At 39.4% G+C, this 27,714-nt stretch overlaps 3 protein-coding genes across 3 annotated transcripts in view; all 3 read right to left on the bottom strand.

Annotated features, from left to right (window-relative positions):
* Nucleotides 1–27,714, bottom strand: part of LOC144586395 (uncharacterized) — a 593,808-nt gene that overhangs the window by 258,706 nt on the left and 307,388 nt on the right. The window lies entirely within an intron of this gene.
* Nucleotides 559–12,081, bottom strand: KCNK16 (potassium two pore domain channel subfamily K member 16). The gene is made up of 5 exons (XM_020785074.3): nt 11,869–12,081; nt 6,766–6,880; nt 6,101–6,267; nt 4,005–4,170; nt 559–1,231 (listed from the first exon to the last, which is right to left on the bottom strand). The coding sequence occupies exons 1-5, from the start codon at nt 12,079–12,081 to the stop codon at nt 1,008–1,010; spliced, it is 885 nt and encodes a 294-aa protein (XP_020640733.2). The 3' UTR covers nt 559–1,007.
* Nucleotides 16,234–27,714, bottom strand: part of KIF6 (kinesin family member 6) — a 235,694-nt gene continuing 224,213 nt past the window's right edge. The window contains exon 22 of the mRNA XM_072991469.2: nt 16,234–22,302. Coding sequence (XP_072847570.2) covers nt 22,286–22,302 — 17 coding nt within the window. The 3' untranslated portion in view covers nt 16,234–22,285. The remainder of the gene's footprint in view (nt 22,303–27,714) is intronic.

The following is a 27,714-nucleotide window of genomic DNA, read 5'->3' as shown; positions in this document are numbered from 1 at the left end:
CCAGATTCAAAGCAACAAGGTATAACGCTCTATTTAAAAGCTCCTCTCAGAGAGCCAGTCACGAAGAGAAGGCCTGTCTGAAGAGAAAAGTCTTTGTCTATTTATGGAAAGACAGCAAAGATGGGGCCAGCCTGGCCTCCTGTGGGAGGAGTTCCAGAGTCTGGGTGCCATAACAGAGAAGGTCCTCTCCTGTGTCCCCACCAAGCATGCCTGTGAAGGTGACGGGACCATGAGAAAGGCCTCCCTGATAACACCTAGGTAGGTTCATAAAGGGATCCTTCAGATAGCTTGGATTCAAGTTGTTTAGGGCTTTATAGTTAAAACTAGCATTTTGAATTGTGCCTGGTACTGGATATGAAGCCACTGGAGCAAATCCTTTCATACTTCTAGGTCTAATGGTGGAAAAATAAATTAGTTCATTCCTTGTTGAAATCCAGGAGTTTGGAGTGATAACCAGTACAGTATGTAACTTCTTTCATGGTTGGAACGAAGGCCACAGAAACCTTGCTCTTTCACAAAGATGAAAGCTTATTAAGAAGTTTCTTCAGTTTGCTTTAGGAAAGATGGAATCAGACAGAAGTGCGTATTCCTTCACTTCATATCACTCTAGAGGAAAGACTAATCCTTAGGAAATGATATGCAGGAAACTTGTCAATGCCAGCTATTTCACTCCTGATGGAGACAGTGGCAGCCAGCAGCTGAAATTCAAATTGGTCCATATGAGACAAGATAGAAGTTGTATGTAGTCAAGGAATTGGTTTTGTGAAAAACATGTGGCAAGTACACAGTCCATTTTCTCCCCAAGGCTTCATTTTGCTGTTTGCAATACAAACACAAAACATTTTGTTCCTTTTGAGGGGGAGGACATCTTTCACTTATAAAATTACACACCATTATGTGTTTGATACAGTTACAGTCATACCCCCAAACCTTATTTTACAAATACAGTATAAGATAAAGGACACAGACGTTCTTCTCTTTTTGAATGGCCTATCCACAGTTGACTCTCAGCTAGGGATATGGATCCTATGTGGATCAGGGATATCCTCTGATTTGGCGATGGCTGCTTCCATGGAGCTTGGGCCAGGTTTATGCCAGTTCAGCTGTAGAAATTTCTCCATAATGTTTGCACCCAGGTTGAAGATCAGAGCAAGCCAAGCTAGACCAAAAATAATCCAAATTGCCGCCAGACTTCTATACACTGAGATATAATGTTTATTGGGATCTGTGCCTAGAGGAGAAGAGAAATCACAAGAAAACCTACATGTTAGACATAGTTTACCTATGCACACATGTACACACTCACGCATGCACCCACTTCCTCATTTCACATGACCACACAATGGGCAAAATCCTGTTGTTTGAAAACTGCAAATTGGATCCATCACCAGTAATATTTAATTAAAATTAATTGAAAACAGGTTCCAAGGCTCCTTAGGGTTCTCTTTTTCCTTGGGAACGTCTTTGAGAAGTTTTTGATTTTTAGCTGTTAAAGGCTGTCTGAACCTCAGCCTTGGAACCTGAAGAAGAGTAGGAAAATAGGAAGTTTTCAATTAATTTTAATTAAATATTACCAGTGCAGGACTGGTTTGCAAGGCATAACTTCACACCAAAAGGATTTTGGTCATTGATTAAAACTAAGGAAGATGATGAGTAGATATTCCACCTACATCTCATGAAGTGTGCTGTAGTTCATGAAAACACATATGGTAACAAATATCTTAGCCTTTGGGGCATCACACTTCTTCCTATTTCCATTATGCATTTGCCTGCAACTTAGATATGACAGGGATTTTGCAAAATATGCAGTTTGAGCTAAAATCCAGGGATATATTAGGCCCACAGCTTGCAAGGTCAAATCTCTTCTAGTTTCTCAAGAGCAAAGACTATTATATCATTGGCCATCCTCCTCAGCCTTCCCTGTTCTCTCTGGAGTTAAGAATCTTCACCGCTTACCATGCATCACAATATGCATGCACAAGCATTTTGACCTTGAAGGACTCATCTGATACTTTTGAGGCCTGCGTGCCTGCATACACACAGGCACATGAGTGCCTGCAGACAGACAACTTTCGTTAGTGAGAAAAGAGAGTTCTGTGTGGGGATCATTCCTTCCCTTGTAAGAATTTCTTGTTACTAGGAAGAAAGAGGTGGGAAGTTGGTGGCAAAGGGGATTCAGTAGTAGCTGAAGGGATGATGATCTGGGCTGTGAGAGCTGCATACAGCATAGGAATGGGCATAGTTAAGCTACTGGGAGCTGAATTTATCCCTGGGACTATAGGTTAGGCACCCCGGCCTTCAACTTCTGTCAGCTTTCTCCGATGGCTGTCTCTTTTCATCAGCGGCCACTGCCAGAACAAGCAGGATCCCCATGGAACTGCCCCTTGGCATAGCTAGCAGTTCAAGGTCCCTGAGCTTTGTTTCTGTAATGATATAACAGAAGAAGGCGCCTATTGCCTCCTTAGACAATTTGTTTATCTAGCTCATCGTCATCCACTGTGATTAGCAGTGACTGCCTAGGGCCTCCAGCACAGTTGATCATCACATGTTCTCTAATCTTTCTAATAGAAAATTGTGTATAAGTGATCTGCACACAAAGCACATGTTTTTCCCCATGAGATATGGTCTTTCAACTGATGGACCAAGACAGCAACATAGTGTGTGCATCATCTCAGTGTGGTTCCTGGCTAAAATTTGGAAAAGGAAATTACAGGCATGCCTGCAGGATTGTTTCTGTCTAGCCCTGAGATGTCTGTTCATGTTGGCAACAGCTTTCAGGCAGAGCTACCACATGGTGTTAAAGAGTGCTGGTTCAGTGCTAATAGAGCACATAAATGCAAGAAACAGAACTTTAAAAAAGGAGAATCATGAAGACTATCTAGAATGAGTTGCCTTGTGATGGGGTTTTATTTGTAATATTATAGGCTTTGAAGTTTCAGATTGCAAAAATCAATGTGAATTGGAATACCAGAATTTCAAATACGAGCTTGTTTTACTTGGGGGAAAAAAAGCAATTCCAATTTCAGAACACATTCCTTTATCTTCAAAACAGATAAAATGAGGAACAAGGAAGCAGCATTTTGGTTTATTTCTGGGTAAGAAGTAGAAAAAAACCCCACATTCCTTTGTCTGTAGCAAATTCATTTCCTATTTTTCTTTTGCAGCCTATGAACATGGGTTTGTAAGGCACTTTTTCATGTTGCAAACAGCTTTATAGGACAGAGTTTTGTACATCTTTCCTCAGTGTACCTTTCATGCAGTGGCTGAAATTCCATTGCTTTAACTCGCAATTTTTTTGAAATTAAAAATTTCTAATTCCTCACCTTCCCTTCCCCCCCACCCCACCCCACCCCACCGTGAGGAATACGTTGGAGCTGTGGGGCGGAGGGACACTTTGATTCCTGAATATTTCTGTGGCTGGGCTGATTTTACCACTTTGACTAGTATAAGTTAAAATGACAGGATTTCAGCCAACACTCTCATCTTGTATAGATGGGAGAAGATGATTAGCAGCCCATATTTTGCATGGCTTGAGGAGTTTGGATTCACCGACTGTGCACATCACAGGCTTAACAGAGAGGCATTCATTATCATTACTGTCCCAGAAGCATCTAGGTCTGGCTGGGTAATGTTGGAACTAGAAAGATCCTCAATCCTTGTCATGATAAATAGAATCACAAGTAATGGTTGCTACTAAAAATTATCTTCATAGCATTCATTTTGTTAGATGTACTTTAAGAAAGCGCGAGTTTCAGACTGGTGTCTTTTTCTAGAAACTACTAATCCTTTGCACATAGCACAGATGATTATTAAGTGGATGGCTGAATGGATGAATAATTTTGTATGGAACTGACACATAGGCAGTGTCAGTGGAGAAAATACACATAACCATGCATTGATTACTCTTCGATAATTTTCAAAGGTTTCAGTAGATCGTCTTGTAATCAACACTGACACCCTGTTCTCAAGAGTCAGAATAAGTCACCACCATTTTTTTCCATTACCTACTACATAGTCTCCAAATCCAATGGTGCTGAGGGTGATGAAGGTGAAGTAGAAACCTTCCCCATAACTCCAGCCTTCCACATAACTGAAGATCATTGGAGGGAAAACCAGAAAAAGCAAAGTCCCAACCAGCAGAAACAATGCCATCGCCAGAGCCTGGATAATCTGAGAAAGGATGGGAGGAAAGTGACATTTCAGTACCACAGTGTTTATGCCTAACATGTCTTGATCAGACTGATTACATCCAGGCTGATGTCATATTTATACTGCTTAAAATCCACCGAACATTGCAATCTCCGAGTGAAAACATTTGAAAACCACTTGCATGTAGCAGAACTCGATATAAGTTACTGGTGGTTGTAATATTGATTTATTTAAAATATTTAATAGCCTTTCTGACCACCAGGGATCCTGGAGCAACTTTGATTTTTAAAAAAGATTGAAAACTAATTTAAAATTAAATGTTATAAGCCAAAATTCATATGGGACAGAAAGTGTTTTAGCTACCTATCAGAAGACTAACAAAGAGGAAAATAGCCTAGTTTTGTTTGGGAAAAAGTTCTTCAATGCAAGTATGATTACAAAGAAAGCCCTGTCTTCTTGTACCAAACTAACTATTCCTTTTTGGATGGCAGGACATGTAACAAAGTCTCTGTGGAGAGTCTCAAATTCTAGGCATGGCCATACAGCTCCTATGTAAGCTTTATATTTCAGGCTTAAAGTAGAGGGACCCTCACAGAACAAGAGGGAGAGGGTGAAACAAAAAGAATCCTGGTTTCTTTGAATGAACTGATACTTAGATGTGTGGATTTTGTTTAAATTAGGACAGTCTCAAGCACATTAGCTCAGAAAAGATTAATCAGCCCAAATGTTGAGGTTTCTAGAATTTCCCTTCTTCTTTCTTCATCCCATTATACTGTGGAAGTGCTACAGTACTAAATTATGATGATATGTAGTCATCCACATACTCCTGGAACACTAGCCAAGCCATGTGCAGTCTGGATCACACTACACACCAAAGCAACAGAGAAAAAGCTTGAAGCCAGAATGTGTCACTGAAACAAATGTGAGATCAGTGAATAAAGGGGGCAGGGTGGGGCAGGGGAGGGAGAAGGAGGTTTTCTGGTAGGGTGGAAAATAGAATTCAAGCAATAATGAAAGGAAGTAAAGATACAAGGTTTTTGGCAACAGACAAGGTTTTAACCGAACAGGAAGACTGACTGCAATTAAATAAAGTAAAAGGTATGGAGATACAAAGAGTGACTTGGTGAACAAAACTTTGATCCACCATCCAACCAGTACCAATAACATGCGTGTGCAGTTTTATGGTACTGTGGATAGCACTTGTGTTCTGGAAGTAGAAGAACCAGAAGCAAAAGAGAAAAAGCTCTTGCAGCTGTAATAGTTGTTCAGAATTGGGAATTGTCAAACAAGTTACACCTGCTGAAAATACCTTTTTCTGTGCAATTGTTAAAAGCACAGGAGCCCTGTCTTCTTTTGCATCTGGGCATCCTTGCTAGGAGGCAACCAAGAAGTATTTGCAATCTGTAGTTCCCAGAAATCCTGTCTAGTTGAGCCTTTCCTCTACTAAATCAAAATAAAATATGAAGAAAAACCTGTTTGTGAGAATTTCCCAAAGTGTCTTTCCTTCTGCCTTATGTCAGTAAACCTAGAAAGCATATTAGATAGGGAAGTACAGTTTAATGAATCAGCAGGAGAAGGCTTTGAGAAATCCAGAGGGACTCCACATAGATCCCTCCCATCCACTGGCCACATTTCTTGCTTGACACACTTGCAACAACAACCAACGTCAAATTATTGGCTGGTCGGTTTGAGTTGCCCCCACTGAGTGCTGCCTGATTTCCATTGAAATACATTATCTCTGAGATATTCCTTTCCCTTTTAGGTGACCCTTATACTACTATTATCTGTCCTGTCAAGGTTCAAAACCAGCTGATGATGAACATGTCTGGACTCAGAAGTCACATTCATTGGCAGGAACCCAGGGTTCTGCCATTAGCCACAAGACAGTAGATGAAAGTCACTTTTTAAAAAGCAATGGAAACACTGATAAATGACAATTGAAGAACTGTACCTGGGCTCGGCCTGGCTTGTGGAACCATCTCTCAAGATTGATCAGGTGAGCGCTAAGGCCTTTCCCCAGCTGATTGAGAAATGCCAGATTAAGAGGCACCCCAAACAAGGCATAAAATACACAGAATACTTGTCCAGACACTGTGCTGGGGGCCAGGTTTCCATAACCTTTAAGGAAAGTAAGGGGGTGAAGTATCACAATCTTTTGAAGGTGTTCAGCATTTACATTTCTCCTGTAAATAATCATTTTAAAGACAAAAGATCATCTGTATCTGAGAATTACTGCCTATATTTGGGTTCTAAGACATGCCATTGGTAAGGGTTACAATGCAGGCAAAGTTTAACACTCCTGTTCATCTGTCACTCAACAATTTCAGACTTCTGTGGGCATGTAAAAAAAAAGTAAAAAAAAAATATCAAAACTTACACGATCTTCTCTCTAGAGGTAGATAATTACTCATGGAAAAGTTATTTGTATAAATGGGTGTTGGTAGAATACATGGCATTTTAAATATATCTTTTGACATTTCAAATGGTTCTGACAGATTTGCTAGGCCTTCTTTGTACTATCAATCAAACATGATTTAGCTCTCTATCAAAATGTCATGGAAACTTTAAAAAAAAGGAAAAAGTCCCAGAAAGAAATTAAAAAACAATTCACCTTACCTATGGTGGTGACAACTGTCCCAGCAAAGAAGAAGCTATTGCTAAAGTCCCAGTTGCTGGGGTTTGTTGAGTTTCCTTCAGGATTGACACCTTTCTCCCAGGCTTCCATAATGATCTGAAACAGGAACATTTGTAGAAGGGAAAGAAGGGATTCCATGTGGATTGGAGGGAGTTGCACTCAACTTTGAAGATTTCGGTTCACAGTGTAACTGCACAGATGGATTTTGCCCTAAATTTTAATGCCTGGGTTCCAGCAGGGGCTAAGAGTGTGTTTGCAAATTAAGGCTGGTGCATTTATGTGCAGTTGTTCCTCACGATGTGCGATCTGGTCAGGCTTACACATGCCTACGTGACCATGTGTATGTATGGACTAGTGTAACATATGGCGTGGACTGACTCTGGAAAATGTTCAGAGACTTTATGTGGTCCAGAATGCTGGCCATACTGTTGACTGGGGATGGTCATAAGGAATTTCCAAGAACTTCACTCATTATGGGGCTATCTCCAGGCACAATTCCAAATGTTGGTTATGATCTATAAAGCTATACTATATTCCAACTTGGGTTGAGACTGTCTGAACAATCTTATTCTGCCATACAACTTTGCCTGGTCTTTGAAATCTTTGGAAGAGCCATGATAGTGCCCACAACTAGACACAGGATATGTGTGTAATAATGCTCTCTGTTTTGTTGAGTGAGCAACTGGAAAGATAGAGAACAGGATGAGCAAACGGGTGTGTTCTGTATGAGATTACTCTTAATAGGTAAATAAGGTATAGATGCATGCATTGGTTGAGTTCACGGTTAATTTAAAGGTGTTTGCCCCCCCCCCTTTTTTGAGGCTTTGTTTTCTCTTTGTTTGGAATGCATAATCCAGCATTCTATTGTAGTTTGGACTGAAATACGTATGTTGTTACATGCAGTCAAGTTGGAACCGACTTACAAGATCTCTAACAAGGTTTTCAAGGTAATTTTCAAGGTAAGAGAAATGAGATAGTGATCATCAAGTATTTGAAGGGTTATTGTGAGCAGCAGAGCTGTTCTTTGTTGTTCCAGAAGGTACGGCGATAATGAGAAGGTGGAAACTTCAGAGAATCAAAATTTGATTAATCAGTTGATGAAATTCCCAGCCACTGAGCATGTTTGTCATTGGAACCAAACGCCTGGGGATGGGATGGGGTTCTTCTTTCCAGGAGTCAGCAAAAGAGAAATAGGATCCCTGTCTGTCGAGGAAGCTGTAGCTGAGGCTTGCACTCTGTGGGTGAGCTAGACAATTTTCAAGGTACCTTCCAACTGTATGATTCGTCCATAATAGAGCTGTAGATAGTTGCTGCTGATAAGTGAGAGATAATTCAGAGGCTCTTAATGTTGTAGCTGAAATGTTAGTGCCCTCTAGTGTTTTCCCCAGTATGTACAGCAGTAGGGAAAACACATTTAATCCTTGTGACCTGCCTTGAGTTTGCTATTCGATGTCAGCACTGCAAATATCCTGCCTTAACTGATGCTGTTGTTATGTAGCAGAGGAGAAAATACTCCTTCTTCCTGAGGCTTCTTCTTTCTTTATTTGTATCAGAACATTGCACAATTTAAAACTGTGGATATATATATGAAATATAGATAATGTCAAAATAAATGTTAATGTCAAAATGATTATTTTTTTGACCACAAGCAGGCTGCTTCAATAGCATTATCACAGCTGTTTACTAGATCTTTTCTTGTAGGCATATGCCCCATGGTGGGGCATAAATTATTATTATTATTATTATTTATTTAATTTATATCCCGCCTATCTAGTCGTGGTGGACTACTCTAGGCGGCATGCATATAAATTGCATGCATATAAACATTGCACCGATTGAATTTTTCTACAATTACAGAAAATTTATCCGGTATCCCAAGTAGCTCCATTTTATGTGATTATTCTTGGATCTTCCTCTTTTGCTTTGAAGTCTGTTAAGTAACTTGCAGATGGTCCAGCCAGAATCTTGTCTGGTGAGAGAACTTCTTCAGCATTCATCCATTTGGCAAGGGGACATAGAATAAGCCTTCCCAAACAGTGGAAATCACTGCAAGTACACGTGGGTGTCCCTTGGGCAATGGCGTGCAGCTGGGTAATCCTTCCTGTCCAGAGGCATTGCACTGTAAACTTGCTGATGAGCTTTCTGAGCCAAAGGTATACATTTGCCTTTGTGCAAAATAAAAAAATAAAAAAATGTAGTGTTAATGGGAAAAAATGCCAGTTTATCATCTGGATTAATGCTTTCAGTGCAAAACCATTGGTTTGAAATAACGGTGAGTAATAGAAAATTCTAGGGGACATGGTGTTCCATGTCTAGTTGCGCTGGCCATGTGACCATGGAAACTGTCTTCGGACAAATGCTGGCTCTATGACTTGGAAATGGGGATGAGCACCATGCCCTAGAGACGGACACGACTGGACTAAATGTCAAGGGGAACCTTTACCTTTTTGTTGTTGTTTAGTCATTTAGTCATGTCTGATTCTTCGTGACCCCATGGACCAGAGCACACCAGGCCCTCCTGTCTTCCACTGCCTCCCGGAGTTGTGTCAGATTCATGTTGGTTGCTTCGGTGACACTGTCCATCCATCTCATCCTCTGTCATCCCCTTCTCCTCTTGCCTTCACACTTTCCCAACATCAGGGTCTTTTCCAAGGAGTCTTCTCTTTTCATGAGATAGCCAAAGTATTGGAGCCTCGGCTTCAGGACCTGCCCTTCCAGTAAGCGCTCAGGGTTGATTTCCTTTATAATGGATAGGTTTGTTCTCCTTGCAGTCCAGGGGACTCTCAAGAGCCTTCTCCAGGACCACAATTCAGAAGCATTGATTCTTCAGCGGTGAGCTTTCTTTATGGTCCAGATCTCGCTTCCATACATCACTACTGGAAAAACCATAGTTTTGACTATGCAGACCTTTGTCGGCAAGGTGATGTCTCTGCTTTTAAAGATGCTGTTGAGGTTTGTCATCGCTTTCCTCCCAAGAAGCAGGCATCTTTTAATTTCGTGGCTGCTGTCTCCATCTGCAATGATCATGGAGCCCAGGAAAGTAAAATCTGTCACTGCCCCCATCTCTTCCCCTTCTATTTACGAGGAGGTGATGGGACCAGTGGCCATGATCTTAGTTTTTTTTTAATGTTGAGCTTCAACATCAAATTTTTGGTGCTCTCCTCTTTCACCCTCATCAAGAGGTTCTTTAATTCCTCCTCACTTTCTGCCATCAGAGTGGTATCATCTGCATATCTGAGGTTGTTGATATTTCTTCCAGCAATCTTGATTCTGACTTGGGATTCCTCCAGTCCAGGCTTTCACATGATGTATTCTGCATATAAGTTAAATAAGCCGGGGGACAATATACAGCCTTGTCGTACTCCATTCCCAATTTTGAACCAATCTGTGTTTCCATATCCATATCTGTTGTTTCCTGTCCCACGTATAGGTTTCTCAGGAGATATATAAGGTGGTCAGGCACTCCCATTTCTTTAAGGACTTGCCATAGTTTGCTGTGATCCAAAAATTCTAGTTAAACACAGTGTTTTAAATATAAATTACCTGAGTTTTCCAGGCAATTTATATTAAAGTGGGAATATGAACATGATAGTTGCCCTATTCAAACTTTCAGAAATTGTGCATGATAAACACTTGATGAGGAGCACTCTGAACCTTTTCTTCTGTCATCACTTCCATTAGACCCCCTACAAACTGGGAAAGAATAGCATAAATTTAAATTTCTGAAGGTGAGGTCTTCCTTTATCCATGGAGGGTTCCTGCAGGATTTCAAACACAGATTTTCCACTGTTCCAATTTGGTAGAGTGCCTCCAAGAATAAAGGAGGTTATTCAGAAAGTTGTCCTCTATATGTGGAGGGCCTGGAAACATATAAGGAAATAATCGGGTGCTCACTGTCTCCATATGTTCAGTATAGATGTTATCTGAATTTCTGAATGGGAATATATAGCTATCAAAATAACAATGACTGTATTTTCCAGTAGCAGGCTGACATTTATGGAAGAGGAAAGAAATACATTATCTGAGCAAGAGAATATAATAAGAACAAAACAACAACATCTGATACTTAATAATAACTGATAATCAGGATTTTGGTTAAAACTTATAGTTGTTTTATAATACCAGTCAAAGACTGTGTCTTGTATTGAAGAAGAAGTCAAGTAAATTCTGACTTATGGTGAACATTTCCAGGATTTTCTAGGTAAAGAGTACTTAGAAGTGGCGTACCATTCCCTTCTACTGTGGGCATCCTGGGACTATGCACCTTGCCCAGGGCTACACAGGCTGGCCCTTCTTCCTGAAGGTACAGCACAGAATCAAACTGCCAACCTCTGGCTCCATAGCCAGATACATACACCACTGAGCTATCCACTTCTCTAGCACTAGCAAGAAAATACCCTGGGGAAACTACAATATTAATCAAGCAGTGAATATACCAATGTGCCTGTACTGCTGAATAAATAGATTATGATGACAAGCTTTTGTGTTAACTAAAAACCTGTTTTGCAACAAAATTTGTTGTAATGGAATAAACATGTGAAACAGGAGTGCTATCAGGTCTGTTTAATAGCAGGTGTTGTTTTGCTATTGTTTTTAAAATGGTATTAAATAGTTATAATCTGTGGTCATTGTGTATTTTTCTGAATCTGATTATTTAATATTATTTTAATATTGTAATTTATGCTGTTTTTAGTGGAACCTGTTCTCCAAGAGTATGTTTATGTTGCTTTGAGCACTGCAAGGGCGAAAGACAGGATACAGACAAAATAGACAAGAAGGCATTAGATTGCCTTGGAAAAACGCAAGGAAGCGGAGAGAAAATAACTCCAAGAGGCACTGTTATTCAGGAAGAACTCATCAGTGCATTACTATTAGAACCTTCTGGGCTTTTCTGTTGGCTCTGGTTCAAGCCTTTTTTAGAATAATGGCAGCTAGCACCCATGAGCTGGAAGATCAAGACCAACCCCCTGCCCCAAGCCAGGATTCTCTTCATATCAGTTATGTGTCTGTCCTCCATATTAAGTTGCATAATCCTCGCAAAGCTACCTCTTGAGTGGACAATGGAGCCTGATTCCTGTTCTTACCTGCACAAACTGCTCCAGGGCTTGCCGATCCAAGCATGTGTAGTTTTGCAAAAACTTGAGCTTCTCCAGTTGGAACTGGTCCCGAGTTTTGCTTTCTGCCTGCTTTTCCAGCAGCTGAAACACTGTAGCCCCCAGAAGGAGGTAAAAGACATACCCCAGCACCAGTATCAAAGTCCAGCTGAGCTGCCTGTTGCACACTGTAAGGTGCGGCATGGCTGCTGGTGGAAGACCGAGCCTGACCTAGTTGAGTGCTCACTGGGTTAATATTCCTGTTTTAAGAGGCATGAAAAGATCACACTGTCATATTTTCAGTTCATGCTGGTAAGATTCTGTTTAAACAGCTTTATGAGCACCAGGTCTGGACAACATGAGGCTAATGCAAACAGATTTCACCCACACCACTCTATCTTTTCATGGTCAACTACCTACTATAGTACTTGATGTAGCAGTTTGTCATATAGAGATAGTTTTAGGTGACAGTGCGTGAGGCAATTGTTTTAAAGTACTCCTGCAGCAGATACTGGTGTTTTCTGGATGGATAAACTTACCTATAATTACACAAGTCAGTGGCATCACCTGTGATAAATGGGGGCAGCGGTGATGCTCAGCACATGGCTTCAGCAGCCAGACACAGCTAGGAGCTACTTACTATATCACTCTAGTTAGGGTGATTTCCCATGGCAAATATTGGCTAAACCCAGTAGTAAGTCACAACTAGAGGAAGCCCATTGAATCAATGGAACTAAGACTGAATCAGCAAATTTCCACTGATTCAATGGGTCTACCCTAGTTGTGACTTTTTACTGGACTTTGCCAATTGCATGTCCTCCTTCAGTAGCTGTGGTCTATAGCGCAGGGGGGTGAAGAGAACCCCATTTTGCAAAACATGAAGATGTTTGAAAGAATCCTATATTTAGCCTACTTATTAATTAGAAAATAGACACAAAAAGTTCACTGCCCATTTTTTCTGTCTTTCTGGATGTATTCTATATATTTCAGAGCCTTTTTTCAATTTGCAACGTTTACTTTTCCTTGTCAATAGTATTACTCTGTCTAAAAGATGAAAAAGATCCATTATTTGCTAAGACGATATCACAGATTTTCTTTGTAGGCTGCAATGGTTTTCACTGAAAGAAAGGAGCAGAGTACTAATTTAATGTGTCAAAGTGTTTTATTTGCCAAAAGTACATGATAAGTATTGGGGGTTAAAAAAAAAAGAGGCCCAAATTCTATTGGACATTTACATGTGCACAAAAGGAATTATAGACGTATCCACAGCTAATTGATGAGGTGCCAAATATTTGATTGCAAATGCAACCAGGCATACAAGCAAGATGGAAGCAGTATTTCATTAATTAGCCATGTCTACTTCTGCAGTTTCTCTTGTAAGCACATAAATATCCAACAGTAGTATGTCCAAAGTGTTTGGTTGAGTTTCTAAACTAGTTCCATGTTCTGCCATTGAAGCATGTTTACATAATAATTACTGTGTCACCTTTCAAAGCAAGGCCTCACCTGCTATTGAAGTAGATTTGCTTATTTGTCATAGTATTCTTTTTAGTAAAGCATCACACTACTTAATCTTGGGCTACAGCCAACAAATCAGTGACACAGCACATGCTTTGCATATACAGCTGTTTGTTTCCATGCCTCCTTGATCTACTGCAGCCTCTGCGCATGTCTTGAACTTCTATTACTGCTGACAACTGGACATGCTGATTGAGTATAACAGGTGTGGTAGGTCAAAACACCTGGAAGATCCAAGGCTGGGGAAGAGTGAGCTATTAAGTTTGAGGTAGGAGTGCTCAACTTCCATCAGCACTTTAAGTCAACAAGGCTTCACCTTTCTGAAATGGACCATGTTTTTCCTTCTGCAGGTTGCATGCAACTTTAGTTTCATTGGAACCCTGTGTTGTGTTTGTTGTTGTTACACAAGAGTCTTTTCCGTTATTTTTTTTCTTTGTTGTTGTTACAACTGAAATTTCCAAGTAAATTTATTTAAAGAAAAACAAAATAACAGAATGCCCTGAACAAATTAATTGACACATTTTCTGCAGCTGCACACACTACAGAAGATTTTCCATTCTGCAAGTGGAGTCTGGGGGGCTTGGCCATGATCTGTTGTAGAAGGAATCCTGTGCCCTCCCCATCTTCTTGGATCTCTCTCCCTCTGCCTCCACATAGACAAACATCCCATGCACATGTTTGGGTAGTGGTTACATGAATCTCTCTCATGTCATATGTTAATGATCATCACTATTCAATGGGAGACTTTTAAGAATTCATTCTTATGGCAGTGACCAAGCTGAAAGGTTAGAGGAAGAAACTCTTCAGGCATTCTTGACTCTAACTCAATTTCTTTGGAATGACTGAATTGGTTGCATTAGTGGCCTCTACAGAAAGGAAACAGAATGACATTATGAGGAGCCTGGTTGTGTTTATCTCAGTACAATGAGATAATCTTAAAGCCCAATCTTCCTTTACATACATGCTTGGCTCCCCTATCATCTCCTCCCACCCCCGCTTTGGCAAACCTATTCCTGACGTAGTATTGCTCTAAAATCCTGACCTAGTCTTACGTTGCTTGCCTGTTCCTTAAGAATCTGTTTCAGTGTTTCTGGATCCATTCCTGTTTTTTTTTCCCATCACAACCCTACTTTGTTTTCTTCCAGTCCTGAACTTGATCCTGTCTAGATGTAACCTTCCTAGCCCTTATCCTACAAATACCACTGATGTCTTAAGTCGCAGACAATTTTTCTAATTGGATTTAAAGCAGTATTCTTTTAAACAGGAGTCCACTAGCACATTGATGGCTAGCAATTTTTGTTTGGCATAAGGTTTTATATACTACAGGTCATGCCATCTGGTCCTGTGCATCACTTAAAAGACACTGAGAGCTATTCCAGCCTTTTCTTAATAAATCATCTGTGAGAGGAAAGAAGACAGAAGGGTTAAGGGTAGGACTGCATGGGAGAGTTGTAAATTGAAAAATGATGGCATCTGGTCTCTCCCCAAAATTATAGTAACAAGGTAGGGCAGTGTAATTTCACCTGAAATTAAGGCATCCATAGACCTTGGAATGGCCGTGTCCACTCAAGCTGTTGATTGGATACTCCCAAAGAAATATGAAAAAGCTTTCCGATTTGTTCCAGTTAAGCCTTTCCTGCATACTTCCTGAGCTCTGATATGGAGCTATAACTTTTGATTTTCCTTTAGCCTTGGTTCCTCACTTGCTCCGTGGTCCTGACTTCTCACTGAGCCTGCCTGCTAGTTTATATTTTGTTCCTGACTTCTGGGTTGCATTCTGCGGCTCCTGGTTCTCTGCCTACTATAAACTGCTCTCCACAATCTAGTCCTGAGATAATCTGAACATTAGAGGTTAATGGCTGAAATCCTGTTATCATGACTTTATGCCACATAACTGGGATAATATCATCAGCCCACAATTGTAATGTTGAATTTAATTTAATTGAAAGATTTCTCCCCCTTCAGATTATGAGACTAGCTACTGTTTCATTTTGACCTGAGGAAACCTTTGAGAGCCTCAAATCAGAAAGAGAGAGAGAGAGAGAGAGAGAGAGAGAGAGAGAGAGAGAGAGAGAGAGAGAGAGAGAGAGAGAGAGAGTTTAATCACCAAAAATCACTGCTGCCGGGCCTGCTACTGGCATTGGGCTTGTCACTGTTGATATGGCAGCATTTTTTTTTACTATCAAATAATAAATAGATAATTAAATAGAAATTAAAGAAAAATAGGAGGGCCATGAGATCAAGAGAATAGACAACAACAGAGCTTTGAGTCTGATGGGGAATGTGGGTTTCTCCAGATGTTGCTAGACTGCAATTTTTGTTATCTCTCAACATTGGTTATTGTAGCTAGGGCTGATGGGATTTGTTTTCCAGCATCTGGAGGGCAAATGTTTCTTGCTGCTGATTTAGCTAGAAATATATCAGACTGGCCTTTATCTGCTTAGTCTAAATAATAAGCATAATTTTCTAAATTCAATGTCAAAGACTCTTGTGGAACGAATGTAGCATAACTGAAACTTTTCATACCTAAAACCAGAGGCTGCTTGTCAGTGTGAAAACAAATACATTTGGCAAGGCAAAACACAATGATTTCTAAAGACTTTTGATAGGACTGTTATCTCTAATGGCAGGAATAAACCGTAGTGTTAAAAGCATGTCAAAATAGCAGATGCCACAAATCAATTAATGGAAAATAAAATATAACACACTTTCCTTAAAACACACACACACATTCAAGACTCCTGTTTAAGAGATGTCCGGAGATGGCTTAATAGTCAGGTTTCAGCAGAAAGAGGACAAGGAGACATATTTATTCTAAATGAATCAATTGCCCATGCATGACAGAAAAAAAGCAGAATTATTTATTTTAAATGAATCAATTGTCCATGCAAGATAGGAAAAACAGAGAGCATTTAAGCTGAATGGCTCAAGAGTTAAATTAACCATGCAATCCTATACACATCTAGTCAGAAAATGTTTCATTGATTTTAGCAGGGCTTACACCAAGACAAGTAGATATGAGGTTACAGCCCAAAAGACAAAGTCAAGTTCCAGCTAATTAATGAAAACATTTTATCTACAAATTGTTGACATGCCAGGGCATTCTGAAACTTAAATTAATCCAGCCATTCCTAAACTGTCATGCTCCAAATGTGTTGTATTACAGAGTTCCCATAATCCACAATCAGAATGCCCGTGATGTGGAAGTTACAGTCCAACATAGTCAGTGAATGCTAATTTGCATAAAACCAGCCTAATCTATTGTGAAATAGCAACTAGTACACTCTTCTAAAACAAAACACAACTGCTTATATACTGTCATATATGTTCTTGTATATATCTTATGTACATAATATATATGCATTATATATACTTATATATTTTGTTTGTAATCAAAGGGTTTAAGATGCACATAAAACAGTTTTGCTCTAGTTTTAACTATAGAACAACTTTGTTGTAGCTTTATAATAAATATGACTTCACAAAGGAAGCATATGAAACACCACATTGACTACAATTAAATGATTATTTCTTGAAGGATATCAGGATTTATGTCAATAACCAAAACTAGGACCACACCTCTAAATGCACATTATAGTTGCGCCCAGTAGAGAAAGACTTTTCCGTATTGAAATACATAATTTCAAGTATGAGCAATTCAATCTGATTCATTCATGAATTGTATTCTCAAAGGCTTTCATGGCCAGGATCAGATGGTTGTTGTGGTTTTTCTGGGCTGTTTTGCCATGTTCTTAAGGTTTTTCTTCCTAACATTTTACCAGTTTCTGTTGCTGGCATCTTCAGAGGATAGGAGTCAGAACTCTGTCTGTACTCTGTTGCAGTTTGTTGGATATTTGAGCATTTATAGATGTGGGATCAGCTTTTGTCCTTTTCAGAAAATTGGGTGATTGTGGAGATCAGCGTGTTTTTGTTGTGGGTGTATTGTTGTGATAAGGGGGGAGAGATGATATATCACTGTGATTAATGGGTGTCATTAGCTGGTTTTTTTGTGTGCAGTGATCACTGGTCCTTATGGCTGGGTAGAGTTCATTGACCTTTTGCACGCTGTATTGTTCAGTGCTGGGAGGCAGGCTTTGTTGAGTTTTAAATTTTCTTCTTTTTGGTTGAAGCTCTGCTGGTGTTTGTGGATTTCAATGGCTTCCCTGTGCAGTCTAACATAATGATTGCTGGTGTTGTCCAGTATTTCAGTATTTTGAAATCCTCTCTCATTTTCTTTGATTCTGCTGTGAATGCTGTGTTTAGGAATTCTTATAAATTCATAACTATTATAGTTGTTGCATACTACTTTGCAATCTTCCAGTATCACATAAATGATACACAACAATAATAATGCATAAAACATAAACAGTACAAAATTATTTAGAATGATTATGAAAGAGAAGGTGGAATGATATATGAAAGTCTGGTAAAACAGACTGAGTTTTCAAAAAGCATCTAAAAGTGAAAATTTTCAGATCATGTCAGATATCAGAGAGAGGAAGAGTCCACAGAGATAAAATCTTCACTTGTTTAGTTTTTACAGATGAATCAATGAGTTTATTGGGGTTTTGCAATTTTTACTATTTTTCTTCAAAAAAAAAACCTTATGGAAGTGCTTTTTGTGCAAAAATAAATTCTTGTGTAAAAAAACTTGGATTTCACTTGATTGAAGTGAAAAACACTGCAGCAGTTAGACATTTATTCAATGCCATTTTTCATCAAAGATGAAAATGTCACAAGTATTTGTTACATCCTTAAAGCCAACTATGTGTCAATTTAACCCTGCCTGCCCCTTGGCCAGAAGGAAAAGCTGCTTGAACTGAGCTAAGTAGTTTTAATCTTATGATTGTATAGTTTTTGTAAGACTGTGTATGCATGGTTTAAACAAACCTTAATATAATTGGCAGATGTATCTAATTGCACAGAAACATTGACCATATATAAGAAATTTAATTGATAAACTTCATAGGGATGCACTTCTGAGCTATTCTATTTGAACCAGAGACAGCAATACCGTAGTGTGTAACCGGGGGGGAGGGGGAGACAAACAAACAACACCCCCCCCCAGAAACTTGGATTATTTATTGTGTACTAGAAGTTTAAAATACATCCATGTTTACATATGGATAATGCATTTGAATTTCTGTAAGGTAGTATGTATATATTTGTATATGTATTTATGTCTATAAATGTTGAGAAATAAAGCCTTTGTGTATATTTAAAGATTAATTACACAAATTTGCTTTTAAAGGTGTTTAATGGTGTCTAAACATACCAACTGCTTTCTGAGCAGCTCATTTTATTTAGCCATTGCAAGAAATAACCAGAAGACACATCAGACATACTAGCTTGAGTCCTTTAAAACTATCTTAATAAACTGGATTTGTTAGTCTATGGTTATGTACTTATGTTTGTATGGGTTAATTTACTGCACTCATTTGACTTGACTTCATTATTTCTCCACAAGTTATTGCTGTTCCCATAACCTGACTCCTTTTTTACATAGGTTAACCACTTCTCACCCTAATACAAAGCAACTGTCTGGATTGTTTTTCAAAAAGTTCTCTAGATAACAAATTGCCTAGAAGAAATGGTGGTGAGCACAAAGGGGTATCATAGACCATCTTGACTGCTAACATAGGTGTCATCAACATTCAGGCTGCTCTTTGCTATGTAAAGCCTGGCATCTTTTTACAACATTGGCACGACATTGTGCATCAATATCAGGCCATTTCCTGGTCTTTTGAATTGTGGATACAAAAGCACAGTATCCAAAATTCATAAACCAGAGATTTTTTTGAAGAACTGAATTAATATAAATCTTGAAGTGAGAGAAGTGATTGTAGTTCCTTAGGTAATTGTTGTTCATCTCAGCACTTTTATGTCTTCTCACCCTGGGCTTCTCTACAAACAAAGCAATTGGAGTAAGAGTAAATTGCTCTGGCTGGAAATAGTATTTACTATATTGACAAGTTTATACAGCTTTTGGTTTTATATCATTGCCGTGGTTAGTATTCAGGATGCATGAAAGATTATTTATAATGGAAAACTTTTCCATTGGCGATTAAGCAGGTTGAAATACAAACATAAACCTATGTTTAGAACAGTACCTTCTGCTTATTAAGCATGGAGTCATTATTCCACTGAGTGTGACAATAATGTAATGTGTTTCTGTATACCACATTAGAATGAGAATCCTATGCACATTTACCTGGAATAAACCTTATTAAACAGAGAGGGGCATATTGCTGCCTTAACATGCACAGGCCCATGCTGTATTACTAAAGTTTTTACATACTTAACACAGAGAATGCCCTTTTATCTGCACAAGTAGGACTTACTTCTGAGTAAAGAAACATAGACTAGGACTCTCAGGAATCTTGCAGGAATACCTAAAATGACAGCAGGTGGATTCAGTGATTATTGATCAAGAATAACTTCAGATATGTTAGAACGTCAGACTCCATGGACAAACCAGTATTTTACAACTCAAAAAAACTCTTTGTATCTTCTAGTACAAGAAGGGAATGTGACAATATGGACAACTATAGCAAATACAAGCCCCAGGACTGCAGCTGTGTGGCATATTCTATTAATATCCACTTAATATAATTAACAGAAACTTAAAATGAATTTGGTGGAAAATAATTTATAAATGTTGTCCTTTTCTCAAATCTGAACTGGTAACCATTTAGATCAGGAGACAAATTACTGGCCTAACTCTCACAATAGCAGAAAAAGAATATGTGAACATGGTTGTTGTAGGTTTTTCGGGTTGTTTGGCCGTGCTCTTAAGGTTTTTCTTCCTAACGTTTTGCCAGTCTCTGTGGCTGGCATCTACAGAGGACAAGAGATGCCAGAGACTGGTGAAACATTAGGAAGAAAAACCTTAAGAACACAGCCAAATAACCTGAAAAACCTACAACAACCATTGGATCCTGGCCATGAAAGCCTTCGAGAATACATTTATTGAATAGTTTTGCCCCTATCTCACAGCAACTACCGTATGTTAATTATTCCCTCATGAACCCAGTACTATGGTTTATCCTCAGGAGGAGATGATAGGATTACTGGCCATGTAGCTTCACCATTAATGTCACCAGAATATGCTGGACTAATGGAAGGGGCTGGAACAGTCTGTAACTTTAATTTAAAGGGACCAAGAACTAGCCCTGAATATAGACTGGGCAGCTCTGGGATCAGAGGAAATGGAGTCAAATTACAAACGGTCATGACCTTTAGACTTCAGTTGAGAGAAAGCTTCAAGTGGTTTACCTTTTCCAGCAAATGCTGGCATGGCTACTGTACTACATACTGCATGGCTCTTAGCTGCAGGTAGAGAATGCTCATGAGCCTCCAGCTACTTTTCTTGACTCTTTCGAGTAAACAGGAATATCCTCATCCAAACTATCCTTTCTCCTGCTTGTGTTAATACAGTGGTGCCTCTATTTACGAACACCCCTACATACAAACATTTCGACTTATGAACAGCTCTGGTCGCAAAATTTTGCTTCTACTTGTGAATGGAGCTTCCACTTACGAACACAAAAAAGGCAGGGGAAAAGGGCTGGAAATTCAAATAGCTAACTGTAGGTGGTGACGAGGCTGCTTCTTTGTAGCTCTTTCACCCTAGCAGTTAGAGTGTGGGACCCGAGGAGGCTGCCTGCTAAGGTAAGGTGCTGTTTTATACTTTTAAAAAAATCATTCTGGGTATTTTTGCAGCGTGGTTTTCGGCTGGGGGGGCTTATGTTTCTGTGCTGTGATGGGTCTTGGGGGTTTGTTTGTTTTTTTGTTCCCCCAATTTCCGATGGTAGGGTTGGTTGCTTTTTGGAGTGTTTTTCCCCCATTTCCAATGGGTCTTGGGGGTTTGGTTGCTTTTTGGGTCCTCCCCCTATTTTTTATGTGTCTTGCATGCTGTTTGCTTTGTTCTCTTTGCATTTCTGATCTGCTCCGTTTGTTTTTGCAATGGTTCCTGCATACTTCCCTTGCTTTTTCCTTTGATTTCTGTGCATTTCCGACCTTGTCCCTTTGTTCTCTGTGCATTTCTGATCTGCTCCGTTTGGTTTCTGTGCATTTGCAATCATTACTGCATGCTTCCCTTGCAGCTTGGGTTTGGGCTAGGTGGCAGGGTTATGTTTCTATGCTCTGATGGGTCTTGCAGACCCTTTCTGCAAGGGTCTGTGCTGGCAGGTTTGCTCTAAAATGGAGTTTAGACTCAAGTCTCCCCCCCCCAATTGTCTTCTTTCTCTCTCTCTATGCTCCCCAGGTGCTTGGTTTGGTTTAAAATGTGTTTTGTTTAAAAGGTGCTTCGTTTTGTTTAAAAGGTATTTGGTTTAAAATGTGTTGGTGTAAAATTGTTCCCCATTGTTCCCTACCTCCTTTCCTGCTCTTTTTTTAACCTAAGTTATCTTTGGTTAAAAAAATCTCCCCCTAGTAGTAGAGGACGGATTAACCGTCGACTTACAAACGGCACCTCTACATACAAACAAAAAACAGCCGGAAAAGATTAATTGGTTTTCAATGCATTCCTATGGGAAATACTGATTCAATTTATGAATGTTTTGACTTAAGAACTTCTGGGCGGATTAAGTTCATAAGTAGAGGCACCACTGTACTTGGGAAACTATATTAGCACTGAATCATAACATTTACAAGCCAAGTAAAACAGCCACAAAATTTGCACTATGCATATTAACGCTTCTTGTCATATTTTCGTTTTGTTGGTTAAAGCAAAAATACAAAGATAATGAAAACCCAGGTTGAATGCCATTCCTCTTCAAGAGAACAATTGTTCATTTCATGTAAATTCAGCTGCTGTTCAAAGATCTGCTGTATTTACTCTGCATAGTTAGTTTTAATTTTGAAAGGATGGCTTGCTTTGTGAAAAAAATCATTTGTTCCCCAATCCTGAAAGAAAGAAGAAAAAGCTGTTGTCAGGCATTAATACAGTTGTCAGCATTAACAAATACAAACATAGTTTTAAGGTAAGGAAGATTTAATCTTGGATTTTCTGGGCAATAGATATCTAGCCCCCTTATTTGAAGAAGTTTCTATTGCAAGGATCTTGCTATCTTGAATAAGTAATGCCATTTTTAATGTGTTAGTGCAGAGTTTAGGTTCTGGGCCATGAAAGCTCTACCAATCAGGAGACAGAGAAGGCCTCCCCCCAAATTTTCTTACTTCCCACATCAGAAAAAGGGCCTGAGATGGAAATTTCCTGCAGACTTCTCTGAGGTAGAGAAGGGGCTTCCAGCATTTGAATCTGGGACTGACAGTTCACCACTCTGAAAAGAAGTTTTTAGAAATCAGCTTGTGGCTTGCAGACAGGTTTCTCTTGAAAAGGAGTTCAAAACTCTAGGCGTAGCAGTGCAACTACAATAAAAGGCCATCTCTGGTATTTATATTACTGGAGCAAGCTGAAACATTGAGGAGGGCTGTCAATGATAATCTCAGTAGGCAGATATATTATCATAATGGGCAACATTTGTTGTATTGATGATGTACAGTGGTATTTACGAGGCTTCCTCTTTGCTCAAGGTTGCCTGTGTCCATAAGATTCTATCTTTACTCAGGTCTCCTTAGAATCTGTTCTAGGAGCTGAATCTATTTACAGCTCTATTCTCATCCCTTCTGCCCTGACCTGACAGATGAGTATCTGGGAAATGATGTGTTCATTCCTGCTGCCAGTACACACACTTAGAAGAAAGTTAAGCCAAGGTCTAGAATCTGACACCTGCTTTTAGGAATATAAGTTAATATCCCTCAGCTCATTAGTAGAAGGAAAACACTGCAAATAGTTGTTGTGGGTTTTTCGGGCTCTTTGGCCGTGTTCTGAAGGTTGTTCTTCCTGACGTTTCGCCAGTCTCTGTGGCCGGCATCTTCAGAGGGCAGAGAGAGCACTGAGTGCTGTCCTCTGAAAATGCCGGCCACAGAGACTGGTGAAATGTTAGGAAAAACAACCTTTAGAACATGGCCAAAGAGCCCAAAAAACCCACAACTACTATTAGATCCCGGCCATGAAAGCCTTCGCGACTACATTATGCAAATACTTCAAAACACTCCTTGTCATTGTGCCAGTTAAGGAGGAATACACTGCAATTTATTTTGATTTTAGTGCAGGGTAGAGATGGGTCGAATATACTAATACAAATATCCCCCCACAGGTGCAGATAATGAGGATCCAGCCCCCTGGGGCCAGACCGACCATTCACAATTTTGCCGCTGCTGTGAGCTCCACAGAGCCTTCTTCTCTCTCTGTTGCTCGCGATAGATTAGCCACTCTGTGACCTGGCAGAAAGGTGCGTTATCCTGCCTTCTGCCAGGACTGGCTAATCTACTGTGAGCAATGGAGCGATAGGAAGGCTCTGTGGAGCTTGCGGCAGCAGCAAAATCATGAGTGGTCGGTCTGGCCCCAGGGAGCCGGAACCTCGTTATCTGCACCTGTGGGGGGGATATTTGTATACGAATATGAGTACCTACATCTCTAGTGCAGAGCTAACTACAGAAAACATATATGATCCTTACAAACTTTATGTAATAAGTTTCAGTACAGGTCATTCCTGGGTTGGTGCTGTACATTTATCTATATTCACTTGGAAGGAATCACAATTACGGTTTCATAGTGGCAAGCAGAAAGAGTGCAGGTCATATCTTATTTACTTTGCTGCATTAGCATTGGTCTTTGATGACATTCAATGCTATCTGTTCTATTGTTGCTTCTATTATTTGCATCATATTGCTGCTGCTATCATATTTGTGGTACACTGCTGCTATTGCACGATAATCTGTATGGTTTTCTTAGTGATTTTTCCTACATCATTATTGTGATCCTGCCTGCTTCAGTGTCTTTTAAATAAAGTTTTGTAACCCTTCCCCCACAATGTGTTCATTGTCTCTTGAATCCAAAGAAACCTACTGCCACCTGGGCTATACAGCAGGCAACCATATATGACAGACGTCTGTACTTCACATTTCTCTGTCTCAAGTCATTTACAAGACATTTTTGGCACCTTGAATTTTCTACAGAATCACACGGGAAGACAATGCAGGTATTTCACTGAGGAAATTGCATACTCCTTATACGACAAAGTACTGTATTATGGGGCATTGTAGTTTCTAGATACTCTCAAGGCAGCCTAGTAGATTATGCTGCAATAATCCAGATGTGAGATAAACCAAGGCATGTATCATCATGGCTCAATGTTCAGTGTCTTGGAAAGGGAATGAATGAGCACCTTTCTCTGTTGGGGAAAACAGTTACTGGGCACAACCAAGTGATACAGAGTCAAGAATATTTATTAAAATGTTTCTGCTGACCACATTGTATATCTGTTTATTCTTCTATGTTGTTCAGTTATCAACTTCCTATGCTTTCTTTTTTATTTTGGGCAATCATATACAGTTTAAGAATTTTGCAGAAGTATGTATGCTCCAGATGGCCAGAGATGTGGGCCTGCTAATTTCAGAAAGAGCAACAGGAAAATATTGGAAGACCATTGAATTTACAACTTCTTAGTTAAAGTCCTTCTGATTATTTAGTTTTCTCTGTCCTGAAAAAAAAATGATTTGATAAAGTGTAACAGTACTATGTGAATTGTACAGAAAAAATGTAACACACTCAGAAGAACACATACTTGTCAGTAAATTGTCTACAGTGAAGCCTATGAAGATTAATATATGGGGAAAGCAAAATATGTTAAGGAAGTATGATTACCACATGGTGACCACATGGTTATATATTAGTCCTATTTTAATTAAGTTTTGTTTGAACAGCAGAGAGGCTTAAATAGGAATAATCAGCAATTTACGCCTAGCAGATTTCCAGCTTGAACTGGTTATAGTGAGAATTTTTCCATTACATTACTGCAATTACATTATGCATTCCCGAACTATTGTCTTTTCAGTTTAGGAAACTGATGTTCCTTTTTACTGGATTGCACACAATTTACCCTATTCTTACTGATTCAATATAGCATGTGTAGTCTACATGATCACTTTTAATGCATTAAGGTCAACAGAATATCATTTAGGAAGTTCCAATCTCATAGTTAAGCATGACTGAACGGACTATATTCAAACAGCCACTCTTGTCCTTTTTCTTTCAGAGTCTACTGTAAAGAAATCATGTTTTGAGAATGCCATAGGTGGGCTCTTGTTGGAATTTCAGTGTAATTCAGAATTTTATTTCCCCACTTAAACAGGATGCCTTTATACCATTTCATACTTCTTTGACATACTGTTTTTTTACAGTTTCTTTTAATGTTTTTAGATGATGAACTTTTATACAGTTGTACTAAAGTGAATAATTTCTTTTATTTTTCTTGTGTTTTTATCCTTATTCACATTTTAATTATTCTGAGCTGTCTCAAGGCCCTTTATTAGAGAAAAGCGGCATAAAAATGAAATAAAAAATAAAATTATAATTAAGATATAACATTATTTGCTGTTTTGTTTAGCCACAAAGCAAATGAAAGAATTGGTTTTTAGATGATGGCATAAGTCTTGGCAAGTCAAATTCTTTGTCCAGCCATCATCTGCCTTGCAGAGTTACTGAAACTGACTTAGAAATAGCCACAGCAGATATTTTTTTAAAAAATGAGTAATCTTTGTGAGTTTTTCCTCTTTTTACTATGAATATCTTCCAGCCTCTTGATCAGGTTATAATGATGCAATGAAAGTAGATTACAAATTTAAAATAAAGTATGTTTTTGTCAAAATGTGCCCTTTCATCAGATATAAATGAGGTGATTTAAAATCCGAAAGAATCTATCTTAAATTCATATTATTTTTTCCCATAGTATGAAGTAACATACAATTTAACATAACTGTATCTTGAACAAGAGCTTGATAAAGGGCTTACTAAACTGAGACATATGACAACTCAAAGCTTAAGTGTGTAGAATGTTTGCTCTGGATGGTGGAAGGTGGCTGGTTTTGCAGCCTCTGCGTTTATGCCCAACAATTATAGCTGATAACCAACGAGATAGACCAAGCTCCACTATGGGATAATGCTAACACCATCTGGCAGGTGCTGATAACTTGCTGAGTATGCTGTCATCAGCACTTGAATGGTGATGGAAAGCGATTGCTTCACTAACCACAGAAGCTTTCATGCGCTTTGTTTAATTTCTTCCTGTCCCTACAGACCCACAGTTACAACAACCTCTCATTTTTCTTTGCATAGATTAATTACTTCCTTGTTACCTTTAGGTGTCACCATTGTCTATTCAATATTAAATTTATTCTACCTATTGCCATTTTTAGCTACCTTCCTAACAGAAAGAAATGGAATAACATTTATGATTTTAGGGCTTATTACCCAAGTATACTAGTGTATAGCCTATGATGAAATTTGGGAAATGAGCCCAGAGTCAGGCATCCCTTTCTCTAACTGAAGAATGTTTAACATCAACTGTAGTCTACTTGTGCAAATGTTTATGCAGGTAAGCCCTGCATAAAATATAGCAAACAGGTAAGCTATTATTGCTACACAAGAGTACAGGAATAGATATTGTGTAACAGAGCAAATCGGCATTCCATAGATTAGGCATCCTTCAGTCTCGAGAGACTATGGTAACGTACTCTGAATGGAGGACTTGGAGCAGCGTCTAGTGTGGCTGAGAAGGCTAACTCGAGAATGACAACCCCCTCCACACTGAATCCAAATACAATCTATCCCCTGTCAAGCTCCCTGATCTTGCTGGTTTCGGGATTGCGTCTTTGCTTTGGCCTACTGGACAAGGGTCTCTTCAAAATGGGAGAGGCCATGATACCTCCAGGCTGAATGCTCAGGTGTCAAGGTTTCCCATCTGTTGAGGTCCATTCCTAATGCCTTCAAATTCCACTTGCAGATATCCTTGCATTGCAGCTGTGGTCTCCCTCTGGGGTGCCGTGCACAAAGGGTCCAGGACTCACTGCAGTTACAGGAGTGTACTCAGGACACAGCCTCTATAGATCTGCATCTTGGTATATGCCATCAGCTTCTTATTAAGCCATACTATCTTTGTGAGTCTAGAGGACATGGTAGCTGCTTTGCCAGTGCATTTATCCAGCTCGACATCTAGAGAGAGTGTGTCAGAGATCGTTGAATCAAACCTCCAGTTCTTGTGTAGAGATGGTAATAGAGGGAGGTGCGTCCACACCCTGGCCCATGACTTGAGTTTTCTTCAGGCTGATTGTTGATCCAAAGTCTTGGCAGGCCTTGCTAAAGTGATTCATGAGGTTTTGGAGGTCTTCAGCAGAATGGGCAACAACACTGTCACCAAAGAGGAAGTCCTGCATGCATTTCAGATGGACTTTGGTCTTTGCTCTCAATCTAGT

Source organism: Pogona vitticeps, chromosome 1, assembly GCF_051106095.1.
Source record: "Pogona vitticeps strain Pit_001003342236 chromosome 1, PviZW2.1, whole genome shotgun sequence".
Taxonomy (NCBI): domain Eukaryota; kingdom Metazoa; phylum Chordata; class Lepidosauria; order Squamata; family Agamidae; genus Pogona; species Pogona vitticeps.
This window is presented reverse-complemented; position numbering and strand designations above follow the sequence as displayed.